This window comes from Pholcus phalangioides, unplaced genomic scaffold (genome assembly GCF_987345545.1).
Source record: "Pholcus phalangioides strain wild (caught in Gottingen) unplaced genomic scaffold, Ppha-v1.0 ptg000009l_1, whole genome shotgun sequence".
In the NCBI taxonomy this organism is placed as follows: domain Eukaryota; kingdom Metazoa; phylum Arthropoda; class Arachnida; order Araneae; family Pholcidae; genus Pholcus; species Pholcus phalangioides.
The window spans coordinates 14,922,363-14,943,885 of record NW_028301602.1 but is presented as its reverse complement, the minus strand read 5'-3'; the positions used below and the strand labels follow the sequence as shown (position 1 = coordinate 14,943,885).

The window sequence follows — 21,523 nt, the reverse complement described above, 5'->3', positions numbered from 1 at the left end:
CCAATATGTTTATCGCATTTCTTTTTAAACATGTCAGTCGGTTAGAAATCACTGCCCTCTTAGGTAAGCTATTCTATTTATTCACATCCCTATAAGAGAAAAAAAATCCCTGCGACACACCACAACCTAGAATTATCCCTTACCAATCGATACTGGTGTTCCCCTGTCGAAGCAGTTGATTGATGATGTATCAATAATTCTTGGTCCATTTAATCCCTCCAGTTTAAAATTTTAAATACTTCGACCATGTAAAAATTTTCGAAAAATTAAGTCTTCCCATAGCTTAAGCCACGTGTACCATTAAGAGCACGCGTGGCTCTCCTCTGACCCCCCCACTCGTCGACCAAGTCAATGCCCTCTGTAAGTATGGCCTCCAAAACCTAACGGAATGCTCCAATCCAGGGCGAACTAGGCCCCAAAAAAAGTGGAAGGATCACTTTGGCAGAACGCGAAGAGATCTTTTTGAGAATGAAACCGAGCCTTCTGTATGCTTTTTTAACCACTGCTGATCAATGTTCGGGAGACCTAAGCCCTCGTCAATGAGGATTCCCAAATCGGTGATCCTAGTTGCATCCGGAATGACACCACCATTCAACTCGTAAGGTAAAACGTGCGTTGTTCGAATCAAAATGAGCGACCATGCACTTGTCAACGCTAAAGGTCATGGCTCAAATCATTAGCCAACGCTGCAATCATATTGAAGTTCGTTTGGAGCCTCTTCATTTCGCTTTGATTCCCGACTACCCACTTCCACCCCAATCTTTAAATCATCTGTGAATTTGCTAAGAATCCCATCGATACCCTGATCGAGCTTATCGATAAAAAGTGAAAAATAATGAGACTAAGGACATTTCCTTGAGGGACTCCCCCCTTTTAACAATTTATTACTACTACTACTAAACCGTGAAAGCAACTCATAAACATTCATCTGGAGATTTTATAAACAGTTAGTAAATGTCGGAAAGTGTTATGCTTTGACCTAGCATAGTTATGATGTCAGAGCTATGCCAGTTTAGTGTTCGCGAAGTGCTGCCATCTGTATTTCATACCAGAAATTGGATGATCTCCACATATTATAAAGAGATCCGTGAGATCTGTCTTGGGAATTTGTTAGTGTTAGTAAACATCCATGCTAACCGGGATTCGAATCTATAGAGTCAGAAGCTAGCTCCGTAACCACTCGAGCTCATTTAAATATTGTGAGGAATTATTGACTAATTATTTATCGTGTGTTAGTTATAATGAGTTACAAGATATACGGAAGACTGGATGTTGTGAAGATATTTATTATTTGAGATGTTAATTTTTTAAGGAAGGAAAAAACTCATCTCTGCCTCTACCGGGAGTCGAACCCGGGTCCCTCGATTGCCGGACGAGTGCTCTGACCACTAAGCTACAGAGGAGATAGAGATTTTCCTTCGCTAGAGCGTATATATGCCGAACGGAACCGTGCAATGGACGGTGAAACCGATCCGCTAATAGCTCATGGACTTCTTTTCCTTCCTTAAAAAATTAACATCTCAAATAATAAATATCTTCACAACATCCAGTCTTCCGTATATCTTGTAATAACAAGTGGAGAGCGACATTCCTGTCATTTATAATGAGTTATTATGGTCCGAAGATGGTAGCAAGACCGGCTGAATTATTTGGCCGGATTCTTAATGAAAAAATGAGATAAGCCATTGAAAAGACTTCAAAAAGCTTCAAGTTTCTTTAGAATGGGTTTTATTTCTGATCAGTAAGCTCGAGTAGTTCCAGAAAGGAATAAGAAAAATTCATTTTTCGTGTGTCGTAACTATTTTTCCCCTCTTTACGAGATTTTGCTAATGGTTTCCATCGACTCACCGAAAGAAACAAATTCTCCGATGCTGCAGAAGGAGAACGAAGTCCCCGTTGGAGAAATAGGAGAGGGTCCACTTGATCAAACTCTAGTCACTTCAATCGAGCCCCCGGTCATGCCAATACAGGCGAATCAACGCGTTCCGGAGACCCCGTCGTTGTTCTCGGCCTCGTTCAATCGCCAGGGATGGACGAACAGTGATGAAGATGGTGCAAAGACCGGTTGGCCACCGGGACAACAAGACAAGGATCCCGGGCACACAGTGTTGAGATTGAGCGGAGGTCCACCGATTTCTGACCCGCAGGTAATTGTGGAAAAATATTCTACTTAAGAGCTAAAGCTATAGCCGATACGTTCAGATTAGGTTCTTATGGCATTTTTAATAGGTGCCGTATTATAATATGCGCATAGATCAAAGATTAGACACAATATAGATTGTGAAATGTTTCCTATCTCGGTCAGATATAGTCACTGGACTATTCAAAAAGGGGTATCTTAAGCTCCAAAGGCCGTTGAATGCATGGCTGCGATTGCTATATGCGTAATAAAGTGAAGTCAAATATTACACAATGTTTAATTTTACTCCATTTACACAAATATACTGGAGAACTGGAGAAACCGCGAGAAAACACAAATACAGTCAAACCTCGTTAATGAGTCACTCTTGAGAGAGCAAAAATATGACTTAGTAAGAGGAGTGACTCGCTAAACGGAGTAAGCCATAGCTGCGCCAGTTCCTGCCTGAGGACAATTGGGACTTCCAAAACGTGACCCGGTAAGCGGAGTGACGCACTAACGAGGTTTGACTGTATACTGAATTGTACGAGTATATACCGACGAATCCCGTTTTAACGAATTCCGTTATAACGAAAATCTCGTTTTAACGAACACTTTTCTAACCCCAGCAGATAAGTTTTCATAGGAATAATGCGAACACCTGGAATTCCTTTATAACGAAATTTCGTTATAGCGAATTGGTTTCTCCGGTCTTTTGGTTCGTTATAACGGGATTCGACTGTATATTTTTTCTACGTAAACACTGATGTGCTAGGTGCAACCATTCACACGCTTGCGTATTCCCTAGAATGGGGAGGGGGGAGTTACAACTTTTTCCAGGTCAAATTATGTTTTTATGAAGCCCACGGGCTACTAAGACATCATGTAATTTTAGAATTATAAGATTGTACAGATTCACAAGGACTTAATCTAATGTACAGCGGGCCTCGAGTAAAACAGGGGCTCCACAGTTTTTTTTATTCTAAAACTATTTCTTTAGGTAAATATGAATCTTCAATAATTCTGAAATAGATTTTAAATGTGATTTTAAAATGATTTCTTTCAATAATTCTGAGCTTGTCTCTAAAAGTAGTTACAAAATTAATTACCACAATGATTATGGAATTATTTCTTTCATTTAAGGGTTTTTTCAGCAATTCTCTGTATTTATTTATACCTTTTGAATGATGATTTTATTTTCTACCGAAACATGAAACCGGGGTTCTCAAAATTTTGGGTTACGATCCTCCTGAATTCGTTGAGACGGTGCTCTTAATGCATCAAAAGCACCTCACAGTTGAAAATTACCACAGTACAGTTTGGCAGTGGGGTTTTAATGAATTTTGTTTTTAATATTTAATCTCCTTTTGGAAAGTAGATTATTTTCTCAAAACGGTCGGCGAGCCACCGCAAATGGCTTCAAGGGCTATATTTGCCCCGTGGAAAATGCGGTAAGACCCCTGCCATAGTGTAAGAAAGTTTTTTGGTTGATCGTCCCAACCGCACGGTATGAAATGAAATGATCGTACAATTTATGCATCACTTCCCACGTCCTTAGAAAAATGAACGATCATGTAAAGAATACTTTAGCTGGATCAAAGAGGTGGTACTCGGAAAGGGACGAGATCTGAGCTGTATTTACCTTCCAGCATAGCTTTGAATCCTACGTAAAATGGTCAAGACGGTGTTTTTGGCCGTGGCTAGGCGTGCAGTGTCACACGACACCAACACATTCGTTGATAATAGACGTCGGCGTTTGAGGAAAATTGCTGGATCTCGTGGATACAGCAGATAACTGCATCCACGAGTACGCACTTCCATGTGGTGGAGGCCTGTCCGTGTATTGTGTTGTGATCCTCCAGGCTTATTTCCAGGAGGGGAAGGATCTAGCGGGCCATAACCCGGGGCGGAAGTTCGTTCCAGCAGCACATTTCAGTAATTGATGGTGGAGAACATCAAATCAGAACGAGAAAAGGATGGCAAAATTTGAATAAACTGCAAGTGACAAAATCATAAATGTGCCTCTGGGCACTCACCAATCAGAAAAATAGGATCACTGCTCATTGTTTTCATTGGTACAAATGTTGCTAGCGGAGCAGCCGCGTTTAGATGATACATATGCAAGAAAAATGAGATTGTCAACTTTAAACTTCTACATCATTTGACCACAGTAAAATAGGATTTTACTGTGGTCAATTTTACTATTGGTAAAAATTTACCAACTCTAAGCATGCCTGTGCAGACAATCCTGAAGACGACGTATGACGAAAGTGCAGATAATTTTCGACTTTCTTGCGTTTTCATGAACACACATGAAGCATTTTACACAGCGCTCGACTCATTATTCCCGATTGATCAGTTCTTGGAAATTTAAATTGTTTTAACCATTTCTTCACGTAATCAGGTTAATGAAGCTGGGAAAGAAACGAAGATTAACATAACATACGCTATCATTCGGCACAATTCCGATAATGCGATGGCGCCGCCACTGATTCCAGGTGCATGCGTTGAATCTACTATGTTCGTCGAGGAATGCGATCAGGAGATTTCTACGCAACGACATAGGTGATGTGGCCTTTTTCATTCATTATTTCATTATACTACCGGAATAGCCCCTTGATTGTAGTATTTATCGACAGAAAACCAATTTATATACCTTCCAATGTGTGTGATCCAAGTCTTCCTAAGATAAGTTTTCCTCGATAGAGTCTTGAAATTTCTCGCTAATATTTCCTTCGAAACCATAAATGATGACGCAAGAATCAAATTAGGATCGACTAGGGCCCCCTTATATATAACCAAAGCATAATAACTTTTGGCTGCCAAACTTTGTGATGCATCACCTTGTCATGTCGATAATATTTAAATCGGATCCAATCATGGGAAATTTGAAGAGGCCTTCACAAGGAATTTTAATCTTTAATTTTCAGGATAAGCCACAATGATTTATGGGCAGGATTCCCAACGTATTACTCCGGGGAACGGGTAGACACCACGGACGAAGAAAGAATGCTCAATCAGGTCCATATCGACAACAGCGACGGCAACATCCGAAATCCTGTCGATGGGCTCGTGTCCACAGGAGACGTCGATGACGGAGATACCACGTTGGAGGAGGAATTTCCAGACGCGGACATGCGGTGAGTTATTTTGAAAAGGCTTTTTTTGTGATGGTCATCATCAATCAGCTTCCCAGCGCGACCCAACTCGCACGGGTAAAAGGCTTATATCCCGGGAGGGACAGAGCCTGGGTCGTGTCTGGTCTGTCGGTCATCATCAATCGAAAGAAAATATTTCGGAACAGGGGCAGTTGTCGGTACGAAATCATTTTGTTCTCAACGTTTTCCCAATGCTGGCAGTTGGCATCATCAGGAATAGTTCCATTTGTTTAAACGACATCCGTCTAGACGTACGTGTGACACTCATGCGGCCTCAATTTAAGTCTTCAAAGATCAATCGGAAAGAAGCAGCGTCTGAAAGGCTGGAAAAGCATAAGTACTCGTTAGGATTATTGGTCAGTCAGCTAATGCAGTGTGTTTTAACCATTTTTTTGCCTATGGCCCGACTTCGGAACACGTTTTCTTAATGTTATTTCTCAATTAGGAGCGAGATATTATTAATTTATTGAATTGGTTATTTTTTTCTGAATAAATCTATACTGAACGAAAATAAGGTCGGTCTCCGGACCCCTGGACTAAAGTTCAGTGAGCTCCATTCTTGCGGAGGTTCTATGCAGGGCCACCTCAACATCATGGAGCCTAAGGATAATGTGATGTTCTAAGACGTAGTTTCAAAAACTTTTGGTTTCACATCGCCCCCTTCTTCGGAAATTTTTTTCTCTCATCGCTCCCCAACTCAAGTAAACCCATAGGATCCTATGTTAAATCCATAGGATTTATCGCCCCCTAGGATCATTCCATCGCCCCACCATCGGGTGATATTGCCCACTTTGGGAAGCACTGTTCTAAGGCCACAGTCCTGTTAAGGCGCCTTAAATATACTGAGAGGACTTCTCACCCTCTATCTTAATTTGGCAAAACCAATTTTCTGGTCAAAGTAACGTAACGCCTTATCGTTAAAAAACCCGCATAGGGAACAGCTATAGACACACTGTTAGCAATAATATTGACGTCACCCTTCACACAAATATGGCAGATCAGCCAGCCTGGGGTTTCCAGGAGCTCCAAGTCATTTTATAAATGTGTCCTTTTTACAATGTCACTGGTTTCCATTAATTTCCAAGAAAACACAAAACAGTTTCATGGTGATCGCGAAGCTGATCTTGTTGTTGATTTTGAGTCGCGGCTGAAAAAAAGATCAAGAATTCCTGGGTTATAGAACATTAAGAACGTCAAATTAATGACGATCTATAGGGCCTTCCCCAGCTAGTCTCGTTGGCTTTATAAGTAACTCAAGAGATTCTTGGAGATATAGTGTACCTATTCAAAAGTCGATTTTCCAGCCATCTTTATCTTTCAAAACACTCATTATATCAAGCATGGGTTCCAAGAACCGAGTGAATCGATACGCCACTGGCTTTATAGTGAAAATGTTTTTCTATGGTTGAACGGGGCATCGGCTTTTTTGTTCCCGCCACGCAGTCTGTGAACGGTCACTGTACTCAAAATACACTGTGTCGTTAGTGTCTCTTTTTTTCCCCCACTCTTCCTCTATATAACTAATTTATCATGTCTCGAAGATAATTTCTCTACTGACTTTTTTGAGGAATATTTTCGTAGGCAGAAAAGATTATCGGCTTTTTTTTCCCTCCCTCATCCAGTTTTCTCCCTTATCCGGATACTGACCGACTTCTGAAGGAAAGAGTGGAACAGGAACGAAAAAAAAATCCTGGGGCAGTAAATTAATCATTCCGGCCAAAAAAATAAAAAATGTGCTTTTTATTTTCATTTTATATACGTATAGGGAAGTTGACGAGGGGAAAAAGGAAACAAAATTTCTTAAATTTTTGGGATGTTATTTTGATTTTTGAAATTGCGATAACTTATTTTAACTTCTGTTTTCAATTATAGGCGTTTGTAAGTCACTCTGAAAGTTTCAGGGCAATAAGGAAACTGAAAACTAGTCGATTTATTTAGGTTTTTATCTTCTTGAATGCTCTTTGCGGTGTCAGTTACAGATTTTCATCGATGGAGATCGATAGTTAATTGTTGATACCTGGGTGAAAAACTGTGCTTTAATAGAAATATCATTAAAAATGCTATTTTAAGCTTTGACTTATTTAAAAATTTTTTACAAGTGTTCTTGATTGTATGTGCTATCACGTGCTGGTATAATGTTTTGCATATCTTTGATACTTAATTTTTTGTAAATTTTCCAAAAAAATACGTTAAAAACAGCTTGCGCGCATGATAAAATACCATGATATTTATGTAATTGAATAAAAATTGATTCAAAATTAAAGAAACTGTTTAGTTCATGAAATGAAGCAAGAGGTTAAGATTTCATTAACTCAATCTTATAGAAAATTAAGTTTTAAATTTCAAAATTTAATTTTAAATAATATTGAATCAATGAAATCTTAACCTTTTCTGTTTTATGAACTAACAGTTTCCTTTATTTTGAATCAATTTTTATTCAATTACATTAATGCCATGGTATTTTATCATGCTCGCAAGCTGTTTTTAATGCATTTTTTTGAAAATTTATAAAAAATTAAGTATCTAAGATGTGCAAAACTTTATACCAGCATGGGATAGCACACAATCAAGAACACATGTAAAACATTTGAAATAAATCAGTGGTTAAATAGTATTTTCAATGATATTTCTATTAGAGCATTGTTTTCCTCCATGTTAAAGGTATCAACTTCCCTTAAAGCATATTGAGCCCCCATTTTTCTTTTTCTCCTAAGTCTATAATCAGTGTTATATACGTGTGTGTGTGTGTTGATTGCATCTTTTGGGGACAAAAATATTTTGTCAGCCCTTCAACTATTCTTTCACTTCCAGTAAAGCCAGGGCTACACTCGTGTCAAGCCTGGCCTATTATCATTCGCAAACATTTGCTTCCAATATTTGTGTTTTCCCTGACGCAAAGAGGCAGCAGCGGCATGGGCTGAGCATACAATTGGCCCAATCTCCCTTGGCAAATATTTGCTTCCCGAATACTATGTTGTGACTGCTGGCGTTCTTCGGCAAATCTGTGGCCAAACGGATTGGAAGTTCGGGAAGGAAGGTGGCTCCTTTGATTTGGGGGGTGAGACTGGTAGGTTCCAGTTGTTCTCTTCGACCAGCCCCCCAATACTTTCCAGCCACCAACATTTGACGAACATTGCCAATGGTGGAGTGGCCACACTACTTGCCCATTACCACCCTTGGAACGTAGAGGGCCAGCCTTGACACGAGTGTGGCCCTGGTTTAAGAAAGAGGAATCTCGAAATGGCTAAATCACGCACGGTGCTAGTCACTTTTCTTTTCTCTTGGCTCGATACGCAAAAGTTGGAGCTAAATATCGTTGGAATTAGTAACGATAACTCTAACCAAAAGTTTTAGGGTCAATGCGGCACAAGTTGGAAACGTCACTTTTTCATAAATTTGATCGTTTTTGAGATGTAATGTGAGTAACTTTATTGTCATGATGAAAGAGAATGCCCCTTAAAGTCTTTGAATGTTTTCACATCTGGGAAAAGTATTCATAAGGTCGGGATTACACTATAAAAGTTTGATAAAAAAATCTTTAACAAAAACTTGAAAAAAACAACCAATAAGCCTATTGGTTATATTCGGTCGAATGCAATCGATACGCTTATTGGTTGCATTTTTCAAGTTTTATACAAGAACTTCAATAAAATTATACTTATGCAACCAATAAGCTTATCGCTTGTATTTACTTGAATGTAACCGATAAGCTTGCTGGTTGGATTTTCAAGTTTTATCAAAGAGCTTTTACAAAACTCTTATAATGTAATGTCGGCCTAAAGAAACAGATATGCACCATACAGAATAAATGAAACGAAGACTAAAAATGATTATACTGCTCTGCAAGTCTATAATGATTGCATCTTCTAGGGCAGAGAGAAGTTTTCGATTCTTTCACTTCGGGTGAAAAAGAGGTGTCACACGCAGGGCCAAATCTGAACGTGGTACGTTCTCGTTAAAGGGCTTTTCTGGGCTCGATAATTAAATTCTAGAATGAAATCCTTGGAGTTGGTACTGGCAACCCTAACCAAAAGCTTTAGGATCTGTTGAACCCGTGATTCTTGTAGAAACTCGCTGGATTGCTTTTGATGAAAAGCGGGTTGTTGCATTGTCATGATAAAAGAGTATGTACATCAAAGTCTTCGGAATTTCTTTGGAAGCTCTTCACACATCTTGGGAAAGTATTGCCAATGAAACAGATGTACACCCATACAGAAATAATTAAATGATGACTATAAATGGAAACTTTTTCAAAAAAAAACAAAAAAAAAAACAAACTGAACTGTCATTACATTAGATATTTACAGAGAACGTAACTATATTTTAAGTGACTGTTCATTTGCATAGTGCCAAACTTTGGATCGTCTTATGTGTATCTTGATAGGTCCAAGTTTCGTCAACTGGTTCGGATGTGTTTCTTAACGTCTCATCAGGTTCTTCCGTATAAATTCGCTGTTTTCGCTGATTCGTCAGTGAATGAGTATCAGCTATTCGCATCCCTGAGAAAAATATAGGACTAGAAAATCTTATCAACAGTGCTGCCAATGCGATGCCTAAGGCATTTTTCATTTCTTTGTAAGGCGTTTCGTTGTCATTGCTCACTGAGGCGTCTGTGCGTAAAACATTTCGAGTGGTTACAGATGTGGTAGGGTATCTCACTTGGTCCTACATTTTTTAGGCTTCTTCTGCCACAAAGCAATTCAGTTAATCAGCCGAAATTCTTTGTGATAAATAAGAATATTGGAATGCAGGCTGCAAATGCTCAAGGAACTGCGATTTTAACGAACCAGATTTAAAACCATTAATCGAAAATGCCAATGTGGAAGCTCTGAATAGAGCTTTTGAATAACATCAGGAAACTTGGTATCAGATTAAAGCTGTTGTTGAATAAAGAAAAAAGCTGTATGAGCCCAATAGTCGTCAAAGATTAGTCGATTGGAATTTGTTAATATTGGGCTCGATGTATGTTCAGATATCTCATATTCCGTAACTTTTACAGTGAAATATATATAACATGATTATCCATTTTGTATATTCCATGAAGCTCCTATACAGAGTGATTACTGAAATCCCTTTGCGCATTTTACTGGTGAACAGTTGATCCTAGAGGCATGCTTCCAATTAGAAAAAGTAACCAAATAACGTGTAAGTTTCAGATACGTCATTGATATGGCAAGGGATTGTTTAGTTATTAGAATAAAAAGAACTAATTTTTTATCTGGCCATCCTGTCCTTAAAAATCAATTAAAGAAAGTTGTTGCCTCTGTCTCTCCTGAGTCCAACATAAAAATTTCCACATTTAAAAGTGGAATATTTATTGAAATATTTAAATCCAAAAATCACTGAAAACGAAAGAAAGAACATCATGATGAGCTTTTTTGTTCACATGTGTTTTTTTCCCTTCAATATCAGCGATTTTTGAATTCAAATATATTATCAAATATTGCATTAGGAAAGGTGAAGATTTATTTGTTTCAGGGAATATAGAGGGCAACAACACCCTTGCGTGTTTCTTAGAACAAGATGACCAAATGAAAAAGTAATTTGTTTATTTTATTAACTATACAACCCCTTGCAATATGAATGGCGTATCTGAAGTCAATATGTTTTTTGGATGCTGTTTCTAATCAGAAGTATGCCTCTGGGACCAACTGTTCGGCAGTAATTTGCTGCCGAGGGACTTAAGTAATCACCTCGTATAAAATGAATTTTGATTTCTGGAACGAATGTCCACAGATCGCTATCGACAGTTTGCCTACCGGACGTTCCGAACACGGATGAATCTGATGGATTTGCCGAGGTCGAGGACATCATCGTAGACCATGCGTTTCCTTGCATGTGTGAGAACGAAAGATGCGACGGCAAGAGGACACCTAAATTCAAAAAGGACGAGAGGACCTGGCTCTGGAAAAACAAGGCTGAGCGCAGGGAAGCTCTCACCCCCAACTGAAGACGAGTTCGATTCCCCGAAAAAAAAAAACCATTGATTGATTTTCATTTATTTTCGCATCGATTTATTCAACATTGATTATTTATATAAACCAATACAGTGTACGTACATATGTATACAAATAATCAACAATTCATGTAACTTGTAAATAAACATTTTCGTGTTTCGAATATTTCTCTGTGTATTTGAATATTTTATAATATTCTCAAATTTTGTTCTGAAGGAGGAGCGACACGTCGGGCTGGGCGGGAATCTGGGGGGGGGGGATATAATAATTTTCCGGAGAGATGTAACGCGAACAAGGAGAGAATAGTATGTTGATAAGTGTAAAATAAAAATATTCTGAGAGGAATTGATATCGGTCCTGAAAAATTCGGGGGAAAAAAAGCCTTGGAAAAACATTCCCCTTTTTTGTGTGTGTGTGTTATTTATTTATTCCGCCCCGGAATTATTCATTGGAACGTTTTGTATGTGAGCCAGAACGGGATAAAAAGAGGAAAAAGGAACGAGTTAAAACGGGAGAAAAAAAGTCTATATATTCCCGGTGGAATTTTTCCCGAGGTGTGACGTAGAATAGTTTTTCCTGTGACGTCATCGTATTGGATCGATGCGTAGAAGTCGTTTTGCTGCAGTGGCAAAATTTTCATCTTTTGGGCTGCGACGTGAAGAGGAGCAACGAACGTTCGTTCCCAACCAATCATATCCCTATTAAACACACGCATATACAGGGTGCCCGAAAAAAAACTACATAAATTTGAAGGAGATAGGTATAAAAAAAAATGCATTGTTTACTGCATCGATCAGGGATGGTTAGCAAATTCGTAGATGACGTGAAGCTAATGGGGGGGGGGGGAGTAGCCGTGAATCCAAGCGATATAATTGTTCCCGACGAACTTGAAAATAATTGCAGCATCGGCAATGAATGGAGCATGACTTCCAGCGTTGACAAGTACATGGTCACTCATTTTGGCTCGAATAACCCACGATTCACGTAGGAGGTGAAGGGTAGTGTTACTATCCCGGATGCAACTAAGGTCAATTGATTTGGGCATTCTTTTTGATGAGCGACTCAATTTTTCTGAACACGGTTACGCGGTGGACGAATCTAATACGATGCTCGGTTTCATTCTCTTAAAAGTCTCTTCGCGCTCTCCTAAAGTGATTCTTCCACTTCTCCGGGGCCTAGTTCGTCATGGACTGGTAATAGTATATTATCATCTGTGCAGTATGCCGTAAGGTTTAAGAAATCATACCTACAGAATAACATAGACTTGGAAGAGGGGTTTGCAGAGAACTACATGTGCTTTTGTTGGCGCACGGAGTTTGAGCTATAAAAAAAGATTTTCTGAATATGTATATTTTAGGGTAAACGTGATAATCCGGTCACACACATTATACACAATAACCAGTTATTATGCATTATCGCCGAGTATGTCGGTAAGATTGACAAAATTTCCCTAAATTTATCACTTTCATCGATGATTATGCAGAGTATCCAAGCGTCGTTGGTAAACTGGATGAAAAATACCCTAAATTAATCACTTTTACTGGCGATTAAGCAACTTTTTCGCGGGAAATCACACAGCCCCTACACAGTAAGGACTTGATTACACAGTATAACTGGTTCTTTCACTTAATTATTTACAGCTTTCTAAGTTAAAACTTGTTATCAAATGATATTTTCTGAAAAATAAAGATTTATATAAAAGAGCTGCAACGGACAAAACTATATAAAAGAATACAAAAATAGTTTATAATATACAGGTTTTGTGGTCATTTAATGCATAATATAAAGTCAAATCTTTAAAAAATGAGGAAAAAAAAAAGTCAAAATATGTTCACTAGATGGCAATACATTCACATTGATGTTTAAATTTTAAATATGCTGTATAAAAAAATGTACTGTTTTCTTTTCTTTCACAGGCGGACCAATTTCCTTGGGGGAAAAAAAATACGGCAAATAGAGATCTTAAATACAGTAAAATACGGTATTTCACCAATTCTCACCGGAAATAACGAAGTCAGGCCCCGTCATTTGGGGGAGGGATCATAGGGGGCCGGGCCCCCCGGCAAGGGGAAAATACAAATACCTTTAGTGAAAATACACTAAAAATGGCATATATATATAAATTATAAATACATTGAGTACATGTTCTTCCCCCCCCCCAGAAAAAGTTGAAATGACGGTCCTGAGAACGAAGTTACCAATTATAACTGAAATTTCTGAAAAGCAAACAATGACGGAAAATTAAGCATGATTGCACACAAATATAAATCAATAGCTGTTACCCGCGGTTTCACTCGCGTAGATTTGGTAATCTGGAAATTGCTCGGTGATGATTCCCCACATTTTACATTTGAACCCTTCATGACCCCCTATCCCCTATGGGAGGTGAATTTTGAGATATCCCGTCTTAGTGTCTCTATATTATTATTATATATAGCACTGACAAAATTTCATATTTATAGCTTCAGCGGTTTGAGCTCAGCAGTGATTACCCCATATAACCTTTGAGCAGCCCAGGAGTCGAATTTCGAAAATCCCCTTCTTAGCGAGTCTTTACATCACGAAATGAAACTACTGACCAAATTTAATGTATGTAACTTCAGCGGTTTCGGCTCGGCGATGACGAATGAATCATCAGGACACACAGGTTACAACTTTATGTATGTTACTGCCAAAGCCCGAAATTATCCCGGCAAATGTCCAAAATTCGGACATTGGGCGGCGATCTCTGGCCAAACTCGAATTACAAAAGACATATTCGGAATCATCGTCAAGTTAGCGTACTTTTTCGTGATAATTATCCACATTAGTTATGGCAACCCATAAAACCACAGTCACGATGCCGTAATAATTTTTTTGTTCTCCAAAATTTGCCAGAAAAAACTATATACATAAAATTGATTTTTTCTGTGTGTGTGTGTGTGTGCATGTATATTCTCTATAGAAATCTACAATTTTAGATCTATCGTCGCCAAATTTTGCATATATACCAAATGGGACCCGACTTGAACGATAGGCTACTTTAAAAGTTTTTCAGAGCTGGGCAAATGCCCGAAATGGACAAAAAACTGTCGGGAAGCAACTTTTTTCTCGGCCTCAACAATCACTTTCGGAATGTTTACTTTGGTTATCGTGGTTCCTTACGTGTTTTTCCGTGAGCGTTTCAGATATGTACATGCCTTTACAATAGTTTGTCACTTCTTTATAATCCTGTCAGTATAAGTATAATAGTTTATATGCCTTCATAATGGTTTGTCATTTTTTCAATCCTCCCAGCAATTAGAAGAAAATCCGGGCAGCGCCGGGTATTATAGCTAGTTATATGCTTATGTAATTATTTTTATAGTTTTTCTCCAAAATTTCATTTTTTTTTCTCTCGGCACATCGAGCTTATCCAATATAGCTGCTACATATACACAGGCACCACACGTTGGCGATTAAAAGAAATGGATTTGGCTCCTAACGGGGCGTCTGACATCAGCACATCGGGCTTTGGCCGGGGATCTCCGGCCACTTCACGAAATGGCTGGACAAAGTCTGAATCGTTTCTGCAATTCGGACTTTGGCCGAAACTGTTGTCCAATTCGCGAAATGACCGGCCCCGTCGCGAATTGTCCGTACTTCGAGCTTTGGCAATAACATATATAGATTGTGGATTCAACAAAGGAAAATATATGAACCAAACGACATCACATAAATATGCATATTTATAGTCCTAGTTGTCATAATGTAACTTATGGTGTGGAAGGAAAATAATTTTAATATTTGATTTCAGCAAAGAGAGTAAAAATTCAAACAGGCGTAGCTAATGAATAACGTGGTATTTTTGTGAAAACAATCGACGTGACTGAAATTACGTGAAAATAAATGAATTCTACTATGGAACATATGGCTACCCTAATGGCCGTATGCCCCAGCATTAGCCGGCATGCCGGGAAATTTGAATCACCGATTCTGGAATATTCTATAAGATAACTTTATTATAAAAATCCATTGAATTGGAGCTGAACTCACATACTGTGATACTTATTAAACCTCTCTTTTCCTGGCGTGCCGTGAACGAAACAACATTCAAAAATTTGGTAACCTTCTAATTTGGCGGCATGCCGGCAAATGAGAAAGGAACACGGCGTATAGAAAGATCTATTCAAAGATTTTCTCTAAAAAATTGGAAAACAAAAATTTCCGAATAGAAAGAGGTAAAATTATATTTTTGATGGAAAGATGTTTCCACAAACCCGGCATCATTTTTCCTCCTCCTCTCGGGAAAAATGAGACGATTTGTAGCACAATTAGTTATCGTCAAACCGCACAATCAAAAGGAAAGAAAAAAGAAGAAGAAGCAATTATATAATACCGTGGAAAATTTCATAAAAGGGGGTGATAAACGAATCGAAAATTGATATAATTAGTATCTCTCCGGGTGTAAATTACCTTAATTGCGGTGCGAAATGCAATCGGGCATGTGGGTTGTACGGAACGGCGCCTAATTTACCATTTTTGTTAAAATTATACATACATTGAGTCAGTTTCCTCAACTGTTTTACGGGTCCGTGACATGTTTATGGCGCACTTCATCTTCTCTAGGCGCTCCCCGGTTCTGTTAGAAACGTACGAAATGGCTCTCGAATAACGACCGAATCAACGACCGAAACAATAATTTTTATACTTCCGGGTAAAACTAAATTTTCTTTTTTTTTTTATGAAGACCCGGATGTTTTAATTAAATTCTGTTAATTGTGTGTTTGTGTGCGTGATGCTGATACTTACGTGCTGAGAGAGAGAAGGGGATGTTGTTATCGCCATTTTTTTGGAAATGAAGAATTTCAAGAACTCTAGAGACTCGTTTTGATTAGTTATGGAATTAATAACAATTATATTTCTTTTTAGAAAGTAGGTGATTAAATGTTTCGGAATTTTTGTTTTATATTGTATATTTTTTTCGGAAATTTGGAAATGCGGTTTCGCGTTTATATTTTCTATTTCCACCAAAATAGTCTACACAAGCGATCTAGAACTAATAATAAGAGCTGAAAGGTTTTTTTTCTTTTCACAATTATGTAGATCGAGGGTTCACTGACACCCTGGGGGCTTTTGAAGACATTTCCTTGGGTTCGACAACACACGATGGAAAGAGACTTTCTGGATGTTATGCAGACTAACTTCGGCAAGGAAAGATGCTGGTTCCCACCGGGAACGGAATTCTTGTCCTCATGCAGTCCGGACTAGCTCACTCACTATTCACCACAGAGATACAATTTTACTTTCCTTAAGCACGCGCGGTAGCGTGACATCTCTACTGTCACCACGTGGGGAAAGGGGGGGGAAATCGCTGAAGTTAAGAGAGGTTGCAGTCTTAGTTTACTTAGTACATAACGCTATTGTGTGAGTGCGGAGTGTGTTATAAGGAAACGGTCAGTGTGCTTGTCCGAGTTCTGAAAGGATCGGGATCGATTCCCTGCAGAGATTGATGGCTTTGCTTTCGAAGTTCGTCTCGGTACATTATCTAGAAAGCCTCTTTCCGCGTAACAACTCATTGTTTTTGCATTGCTGTGTATAAGCTTCCTGAATATTATTTTCGTAAAGGAGTCCATGTCTTTCATTTTATTGGCAAACGAGCTGCATGAAACACAAAAGGTCGAGAACCTCTGATCTGGATCCAAGCAGACTGCAGTTCACAATGGCTGCTGGACAGTGCATTGCGGAAGATCTATAGAATGAATGATGACGATCGAGTTAGTCCAAATGATTTCAATTACGGAGAATTGGCGGGAACCAGAGAAGTAGGTTTACTCGGAAGACTTGCTCATGCTTTTTCAACAATTTTCAGATATTTTAGCGCCGCATGGTATGTGTCGTATAACCGTTACTAACCAGAGAAAAGCTGCTGTCAGTGTGGCTGAGTAAAAAAAAAAAATTTTTTTTTGTCAGTTGTCTTTTGTGAAAGTTAGATGGCAATCAGACTCGTACTTGCAAATTGAATATAATCCAAAACAAAACAAGTGTGGCCCAAACAGAGAATCTGGATTCGAATCCCCCAACCACCGACGAAATAGCGATTAGGGCAGGCAAGCACTCTACCACTATTCAATAAGGTACACCCGTCCAATACAATAGAGAATAATAATATAAAACTAGAATATATATATATATATATATATATATATATATATATATACTTATATAAGGCCGGGATTACACTTTAAAACTTTGATAAAAGCTCTTTTATAAAACTTGAAAAATCCAACAAATAAGCATATTCGAGCAAATGCAACTGATGATCTTATTGGTTGCGTTCTTCAAGTTTTATAAAATAACTTTTTTAAAACTTTTATAGTGTAATCCCTGCCTAAGACTTACGATACTTATAAGAACTTCATCTTAAAAGTAAAAATTGCAATCATCCTTGCATGATTGAACGCGCGCGCTGAGGGTTAAAACTTGATAAAAATGACTTGTTTAATCTGTGACAATAACGACTGATAGATTTTTCAGAATGTTTCCATTTCAATCTTATATTCGCACCAAATAGTCTCATGTCTCTTGCTCTATCTAAGTAGTTACACGTAAATGATGTCGAAAATAAGAGGTGGTCACAAGATTATGGCTCGACTGTGTGCATTCATTGAACTTGAAAAACAGAGAGTTATTCTCTTCCCAAACTATTTTGCTTTTTAAACCATTTGTTACTCACACGATGCCTTGAAAATTTTATACGCAATTTAGCTCCAACGATATAAAACAAGATATGCTCCTAATCGATGCTAGAAATGTCCTCCTTTCACATTCAAGCACACTCGAATGCGTCTATATGAATTCTAAGAATACAATTTTTTAAAGTGCCTACGCCCACCGTTCTAACGTCTTTGATTGAGCGTCATTTACTTTGGCGTTGTTTTGGCCACGGAGAAAGAAGTCACAGGCTGGGATTACACTATGAAAGTTTCATGATATTTCTTTTATGAAACTTGAAAAATTTAACAAATAAGCGTATCGGTTACATTCGAGCGTATATAATCAATAGGTTGTTTTCTTCAAGTTTTGTAAATTATCTTTTATCAAACTTTTATAGTGTATTTCCGACCTTATATAGAGTGGTCTTTGGGGGCAAGAAATTCGATTTTGTGTCATTGACACGTTGAAGCGTCAACTAGGGCCACATCTTAACGTGTTCAAAAAGTTCTCCCTTTGAGCCTGAATTGAGATATTGGGGTAGAAGGGTTTGCTATCATAAAATAGAAAGCAAATATTAAATACGCAGTGAAACTAGGTTCCGAAATACCGTAATTATTTAGTATTGCATATGCAATACTAAAGAATTACGGAGAAAAAAAAGCTCTCCCTTCTGCCCCAATTTCTCTTTTAAGTCAAAATCCAAAAATAGACAAATAATTACGGAAATGATGAAAAAATACAATAATTATTATAAAATAAAATTAATAAAGAAAGAAAGACGGAGAATTTAGTTCAATTTAACAAATGATTTCACAGAATTAATGCAGCTCTTCCCACCTGTTGAGACACCACTAGTGTCAACGCTATTATTGTCAATACTCCGAGTAACGCATATCAAAATTTTGCAAATGCATTCAAGTGTCAAAGATATACAGGAACTGGTTGTTTGTGTAGAGATGACGATATTTCTTGAAAGAAAGTTCACATCAGGCCTCTACTGAGACTCGAATTACAACTATCTCGTAATCCGGGTTGTGCGCTACCACTACGCTATAGAAGCAATGAGAGCTTTCTTCATTTACGAACCACTAGCTGATTGCTGTCACCGTCCATCGTACGGTAGCACTCGGCATATATGATTTCCAAAGAAGGAATTTTTTCATTGTTTCTTGAGCGTTCATTGTTCATTGAGTTCATGTGTTCATTGAGCGTAGTGGTAACGCACTCGCCAGGATTGCTCGAGGGATGTGGTTTTCCCAAGGCGGGGGTCCCAACCCCCGCCTGGATATAGCTCACATGAGTCCCAATCTTCAATCATTAGCCTTCACTCGTAGTTCCAAAAATAGATGGCAGATGGCAGCACTATAACAAAGCATTATTCAGAAACAATCTTCACGTTAGGTTCACTACACGTACACGCACATTCCAACATGTACCAATTCGATGGAAGTTCCGCAGAGAAATATGGACGAGGTGCATGTGTGGTTTAGTAGCTCAAGAGTCCCTGGCTGTTAGTGGATTTGCATATCCCATCTCGGAAGGTCCTGCGGTCGTGACCCATAGTTCAAGAGCCATGGCTGTTGGTGAATTTGAACGCACCTGCGACACAAGTTTTTGTCTCAACTAAATAGGTTAAGAAACTCTAATCTAAAGGAAGTGTTCTATAAAATTTCAAACCAGCTAATCTAACACCATTTTTTATAGGCAAATATCTTAAGTTTCTACCGAGAGAGAATTACCCTGTATTATGGCAGTAGACTGTGAACATTCGAACACAAACAGACACACACTAAAAAGTTTCCACCTCACAACACAACATTCGGATCTCCAAAAAAAACGGAAAGGAAAAGTCATCCAACCTGATGAAAGATGCATCAAGCGTGTATATATGTTCAAAGAATGACATTCCATGAACACAGAATGCCGCTACCATGATTTCATTTCGGTTTTGTTCCATCGCAATAATAACAACAACAATGCTAGCTAGGACTAGGATGATGATATTGTGTGGTAGCATTATAGAGATATCGAATATCCCCGTGTTTCGTACTCCTTGATGAAACACCTGAGGTCAGTAACGAGAAGTCAATATCATCATTCCTTTTGTTCAGTAGAAAGAAAGAATGCAATCAGAGTTCGGCTTCACATTGGGTATGTAAGAAATAAATGTTAGATGGAGATTCTCTGTAACCGAATCTAGGACGACAACAACAATTATTATTGTTATTATTATTCTCAGCGAACGAGTTATAGCACGAGGGTTTATAATAATCCATAGGAATATTCCTTGTTGGGCTGATGCGTGCGACGACGAGCAAATTCTGTGCAAGATCTCCCCTAAGCTAATCAACGATCTATATATACACACACACACACACTCTCTAACTAAGAGAGAAAGTGGGTTGCATCTCCGCGTGTTATTGAAGATAGAGCAGGAAAACCCATTAAAATTCATCGAACTGTTGCGCTTGAGTTTTGATAAACGCATCATCAAAGCAGAGAACTGCACAGATGTGTGTGTGTGTGTACGAGAGTTTGCGTCTGCAATGGAGAGGCAACTAGGGAAAACGCTAATTACCTCAACCAAACTCTGTACCTTTTCCCTTCGACTTTTCACTCTAATCCAGATCCTTTAAATTTAAAGAAGGAATGGATTTTGAAATACATACGTCGAGAGAAAGAGAGATCAAAAGAGATTTTTGGGTTTAAAATAATTATCAAGGTCACTTTGTGTTGATGAGAAAATGAAAAATGAATTATTTTTCCTCCGCAGAGATTTCTTCAGGAAAGGGTTTTGATTTGGGAAAGGAAATGACCGTTGTTTGTTCATTTTTTTACTTTAAGGATGTCGGTAGATCCGGGGTTGGAATGCCTCTTTAACACAGGGGGTGTTAAACCTTTAGGAGAGTGCGGGCCACTAAAGTGATCTGTCAATCTGCCGTGGGCCACGGTAATCTGTAATCGCACAGCGATCTGTAAATGTGCGGCAGATACCCTTAAGTGACCTGAAACTGCACTAATGGGATCGGTGAATATGCTGCAGGTCACTTAAGTGATCTGGAAATGAGTTGCGGGTCCGTTTAGTCATGTGAAATTGCACCTCGGGTTACTTAAGTGATCTGGAAATGCGCTACTGGTCACTTAGGAGATCAGATTTGGAAATGTGCTACAGGTCTTTTAAGTGATTTGGAAATGAACTACGGGTCCTTTAAGTGATTTGGGAATGTGTCGCTTAGTTCATTTTTACAAAATAGGGTTTGAGGTCACGGGCCACTTGGGGGCGATCATGTCCGCTTCAAGACTTGCTTTAATAACCATGAAGAATGGGCTATTCAAGTGCGATTAATGTTTCAGATGAGGTTATAGCTTTGCGGACGGATGCCAGATTGTAGTCGGTGTAAGTTAAGTTGACTTGTTTTTAGTATCCCTTTCTTCGAAATGGTAGATAAGGATAAGTGATCGCAGATAGCGCTGTATTTGATGCGATATCATTAAGGTGCCGACTTTTTTTAACAGTCAGACTGGCTAGCATTCGCGCTTCGAAGTTGGAAACCACAAAAAACCAATTTCAGCCGACCACCATTGCGGCGACGGTGGAGTTCGAACCCTTGAGA

At 38.6% G+C, this 21,523-nt stretch overlaps 2 protein-coding genes across 3 annotated transcripts in view; one reads left to right on the top strand and one right to left on the bottom strand.

Annotated features, from left to right (window-relative positions):
• Positions 1-21,523, bottom strand: part of LOC149081801 (potassium voltage-gated channel protein Shaw-like) — a 279,945-nt gene that overhangs the window by 49,464 nt on the left and 208,958 nt on the right. The window lies entirely within an intron of this gene.
• On the top strand, positions 1,830-11,395 carry LOC149081802 (uncharacterized). Its single transcript, XM_089236172.1, has 4 exons — positions 1,830-2,147; positions 4,524-4,684; positions 5,050-5,259; positions 11,014-11,395. Exons 1-4 carry the CDS (start codon positions 1,830-1,832, stop codon positions 11,225-11,227), a joined length of 903 nt encoding a protein of 300 aa, XP_089092298.1. The 3' UTR covers positions 11,228-11,395.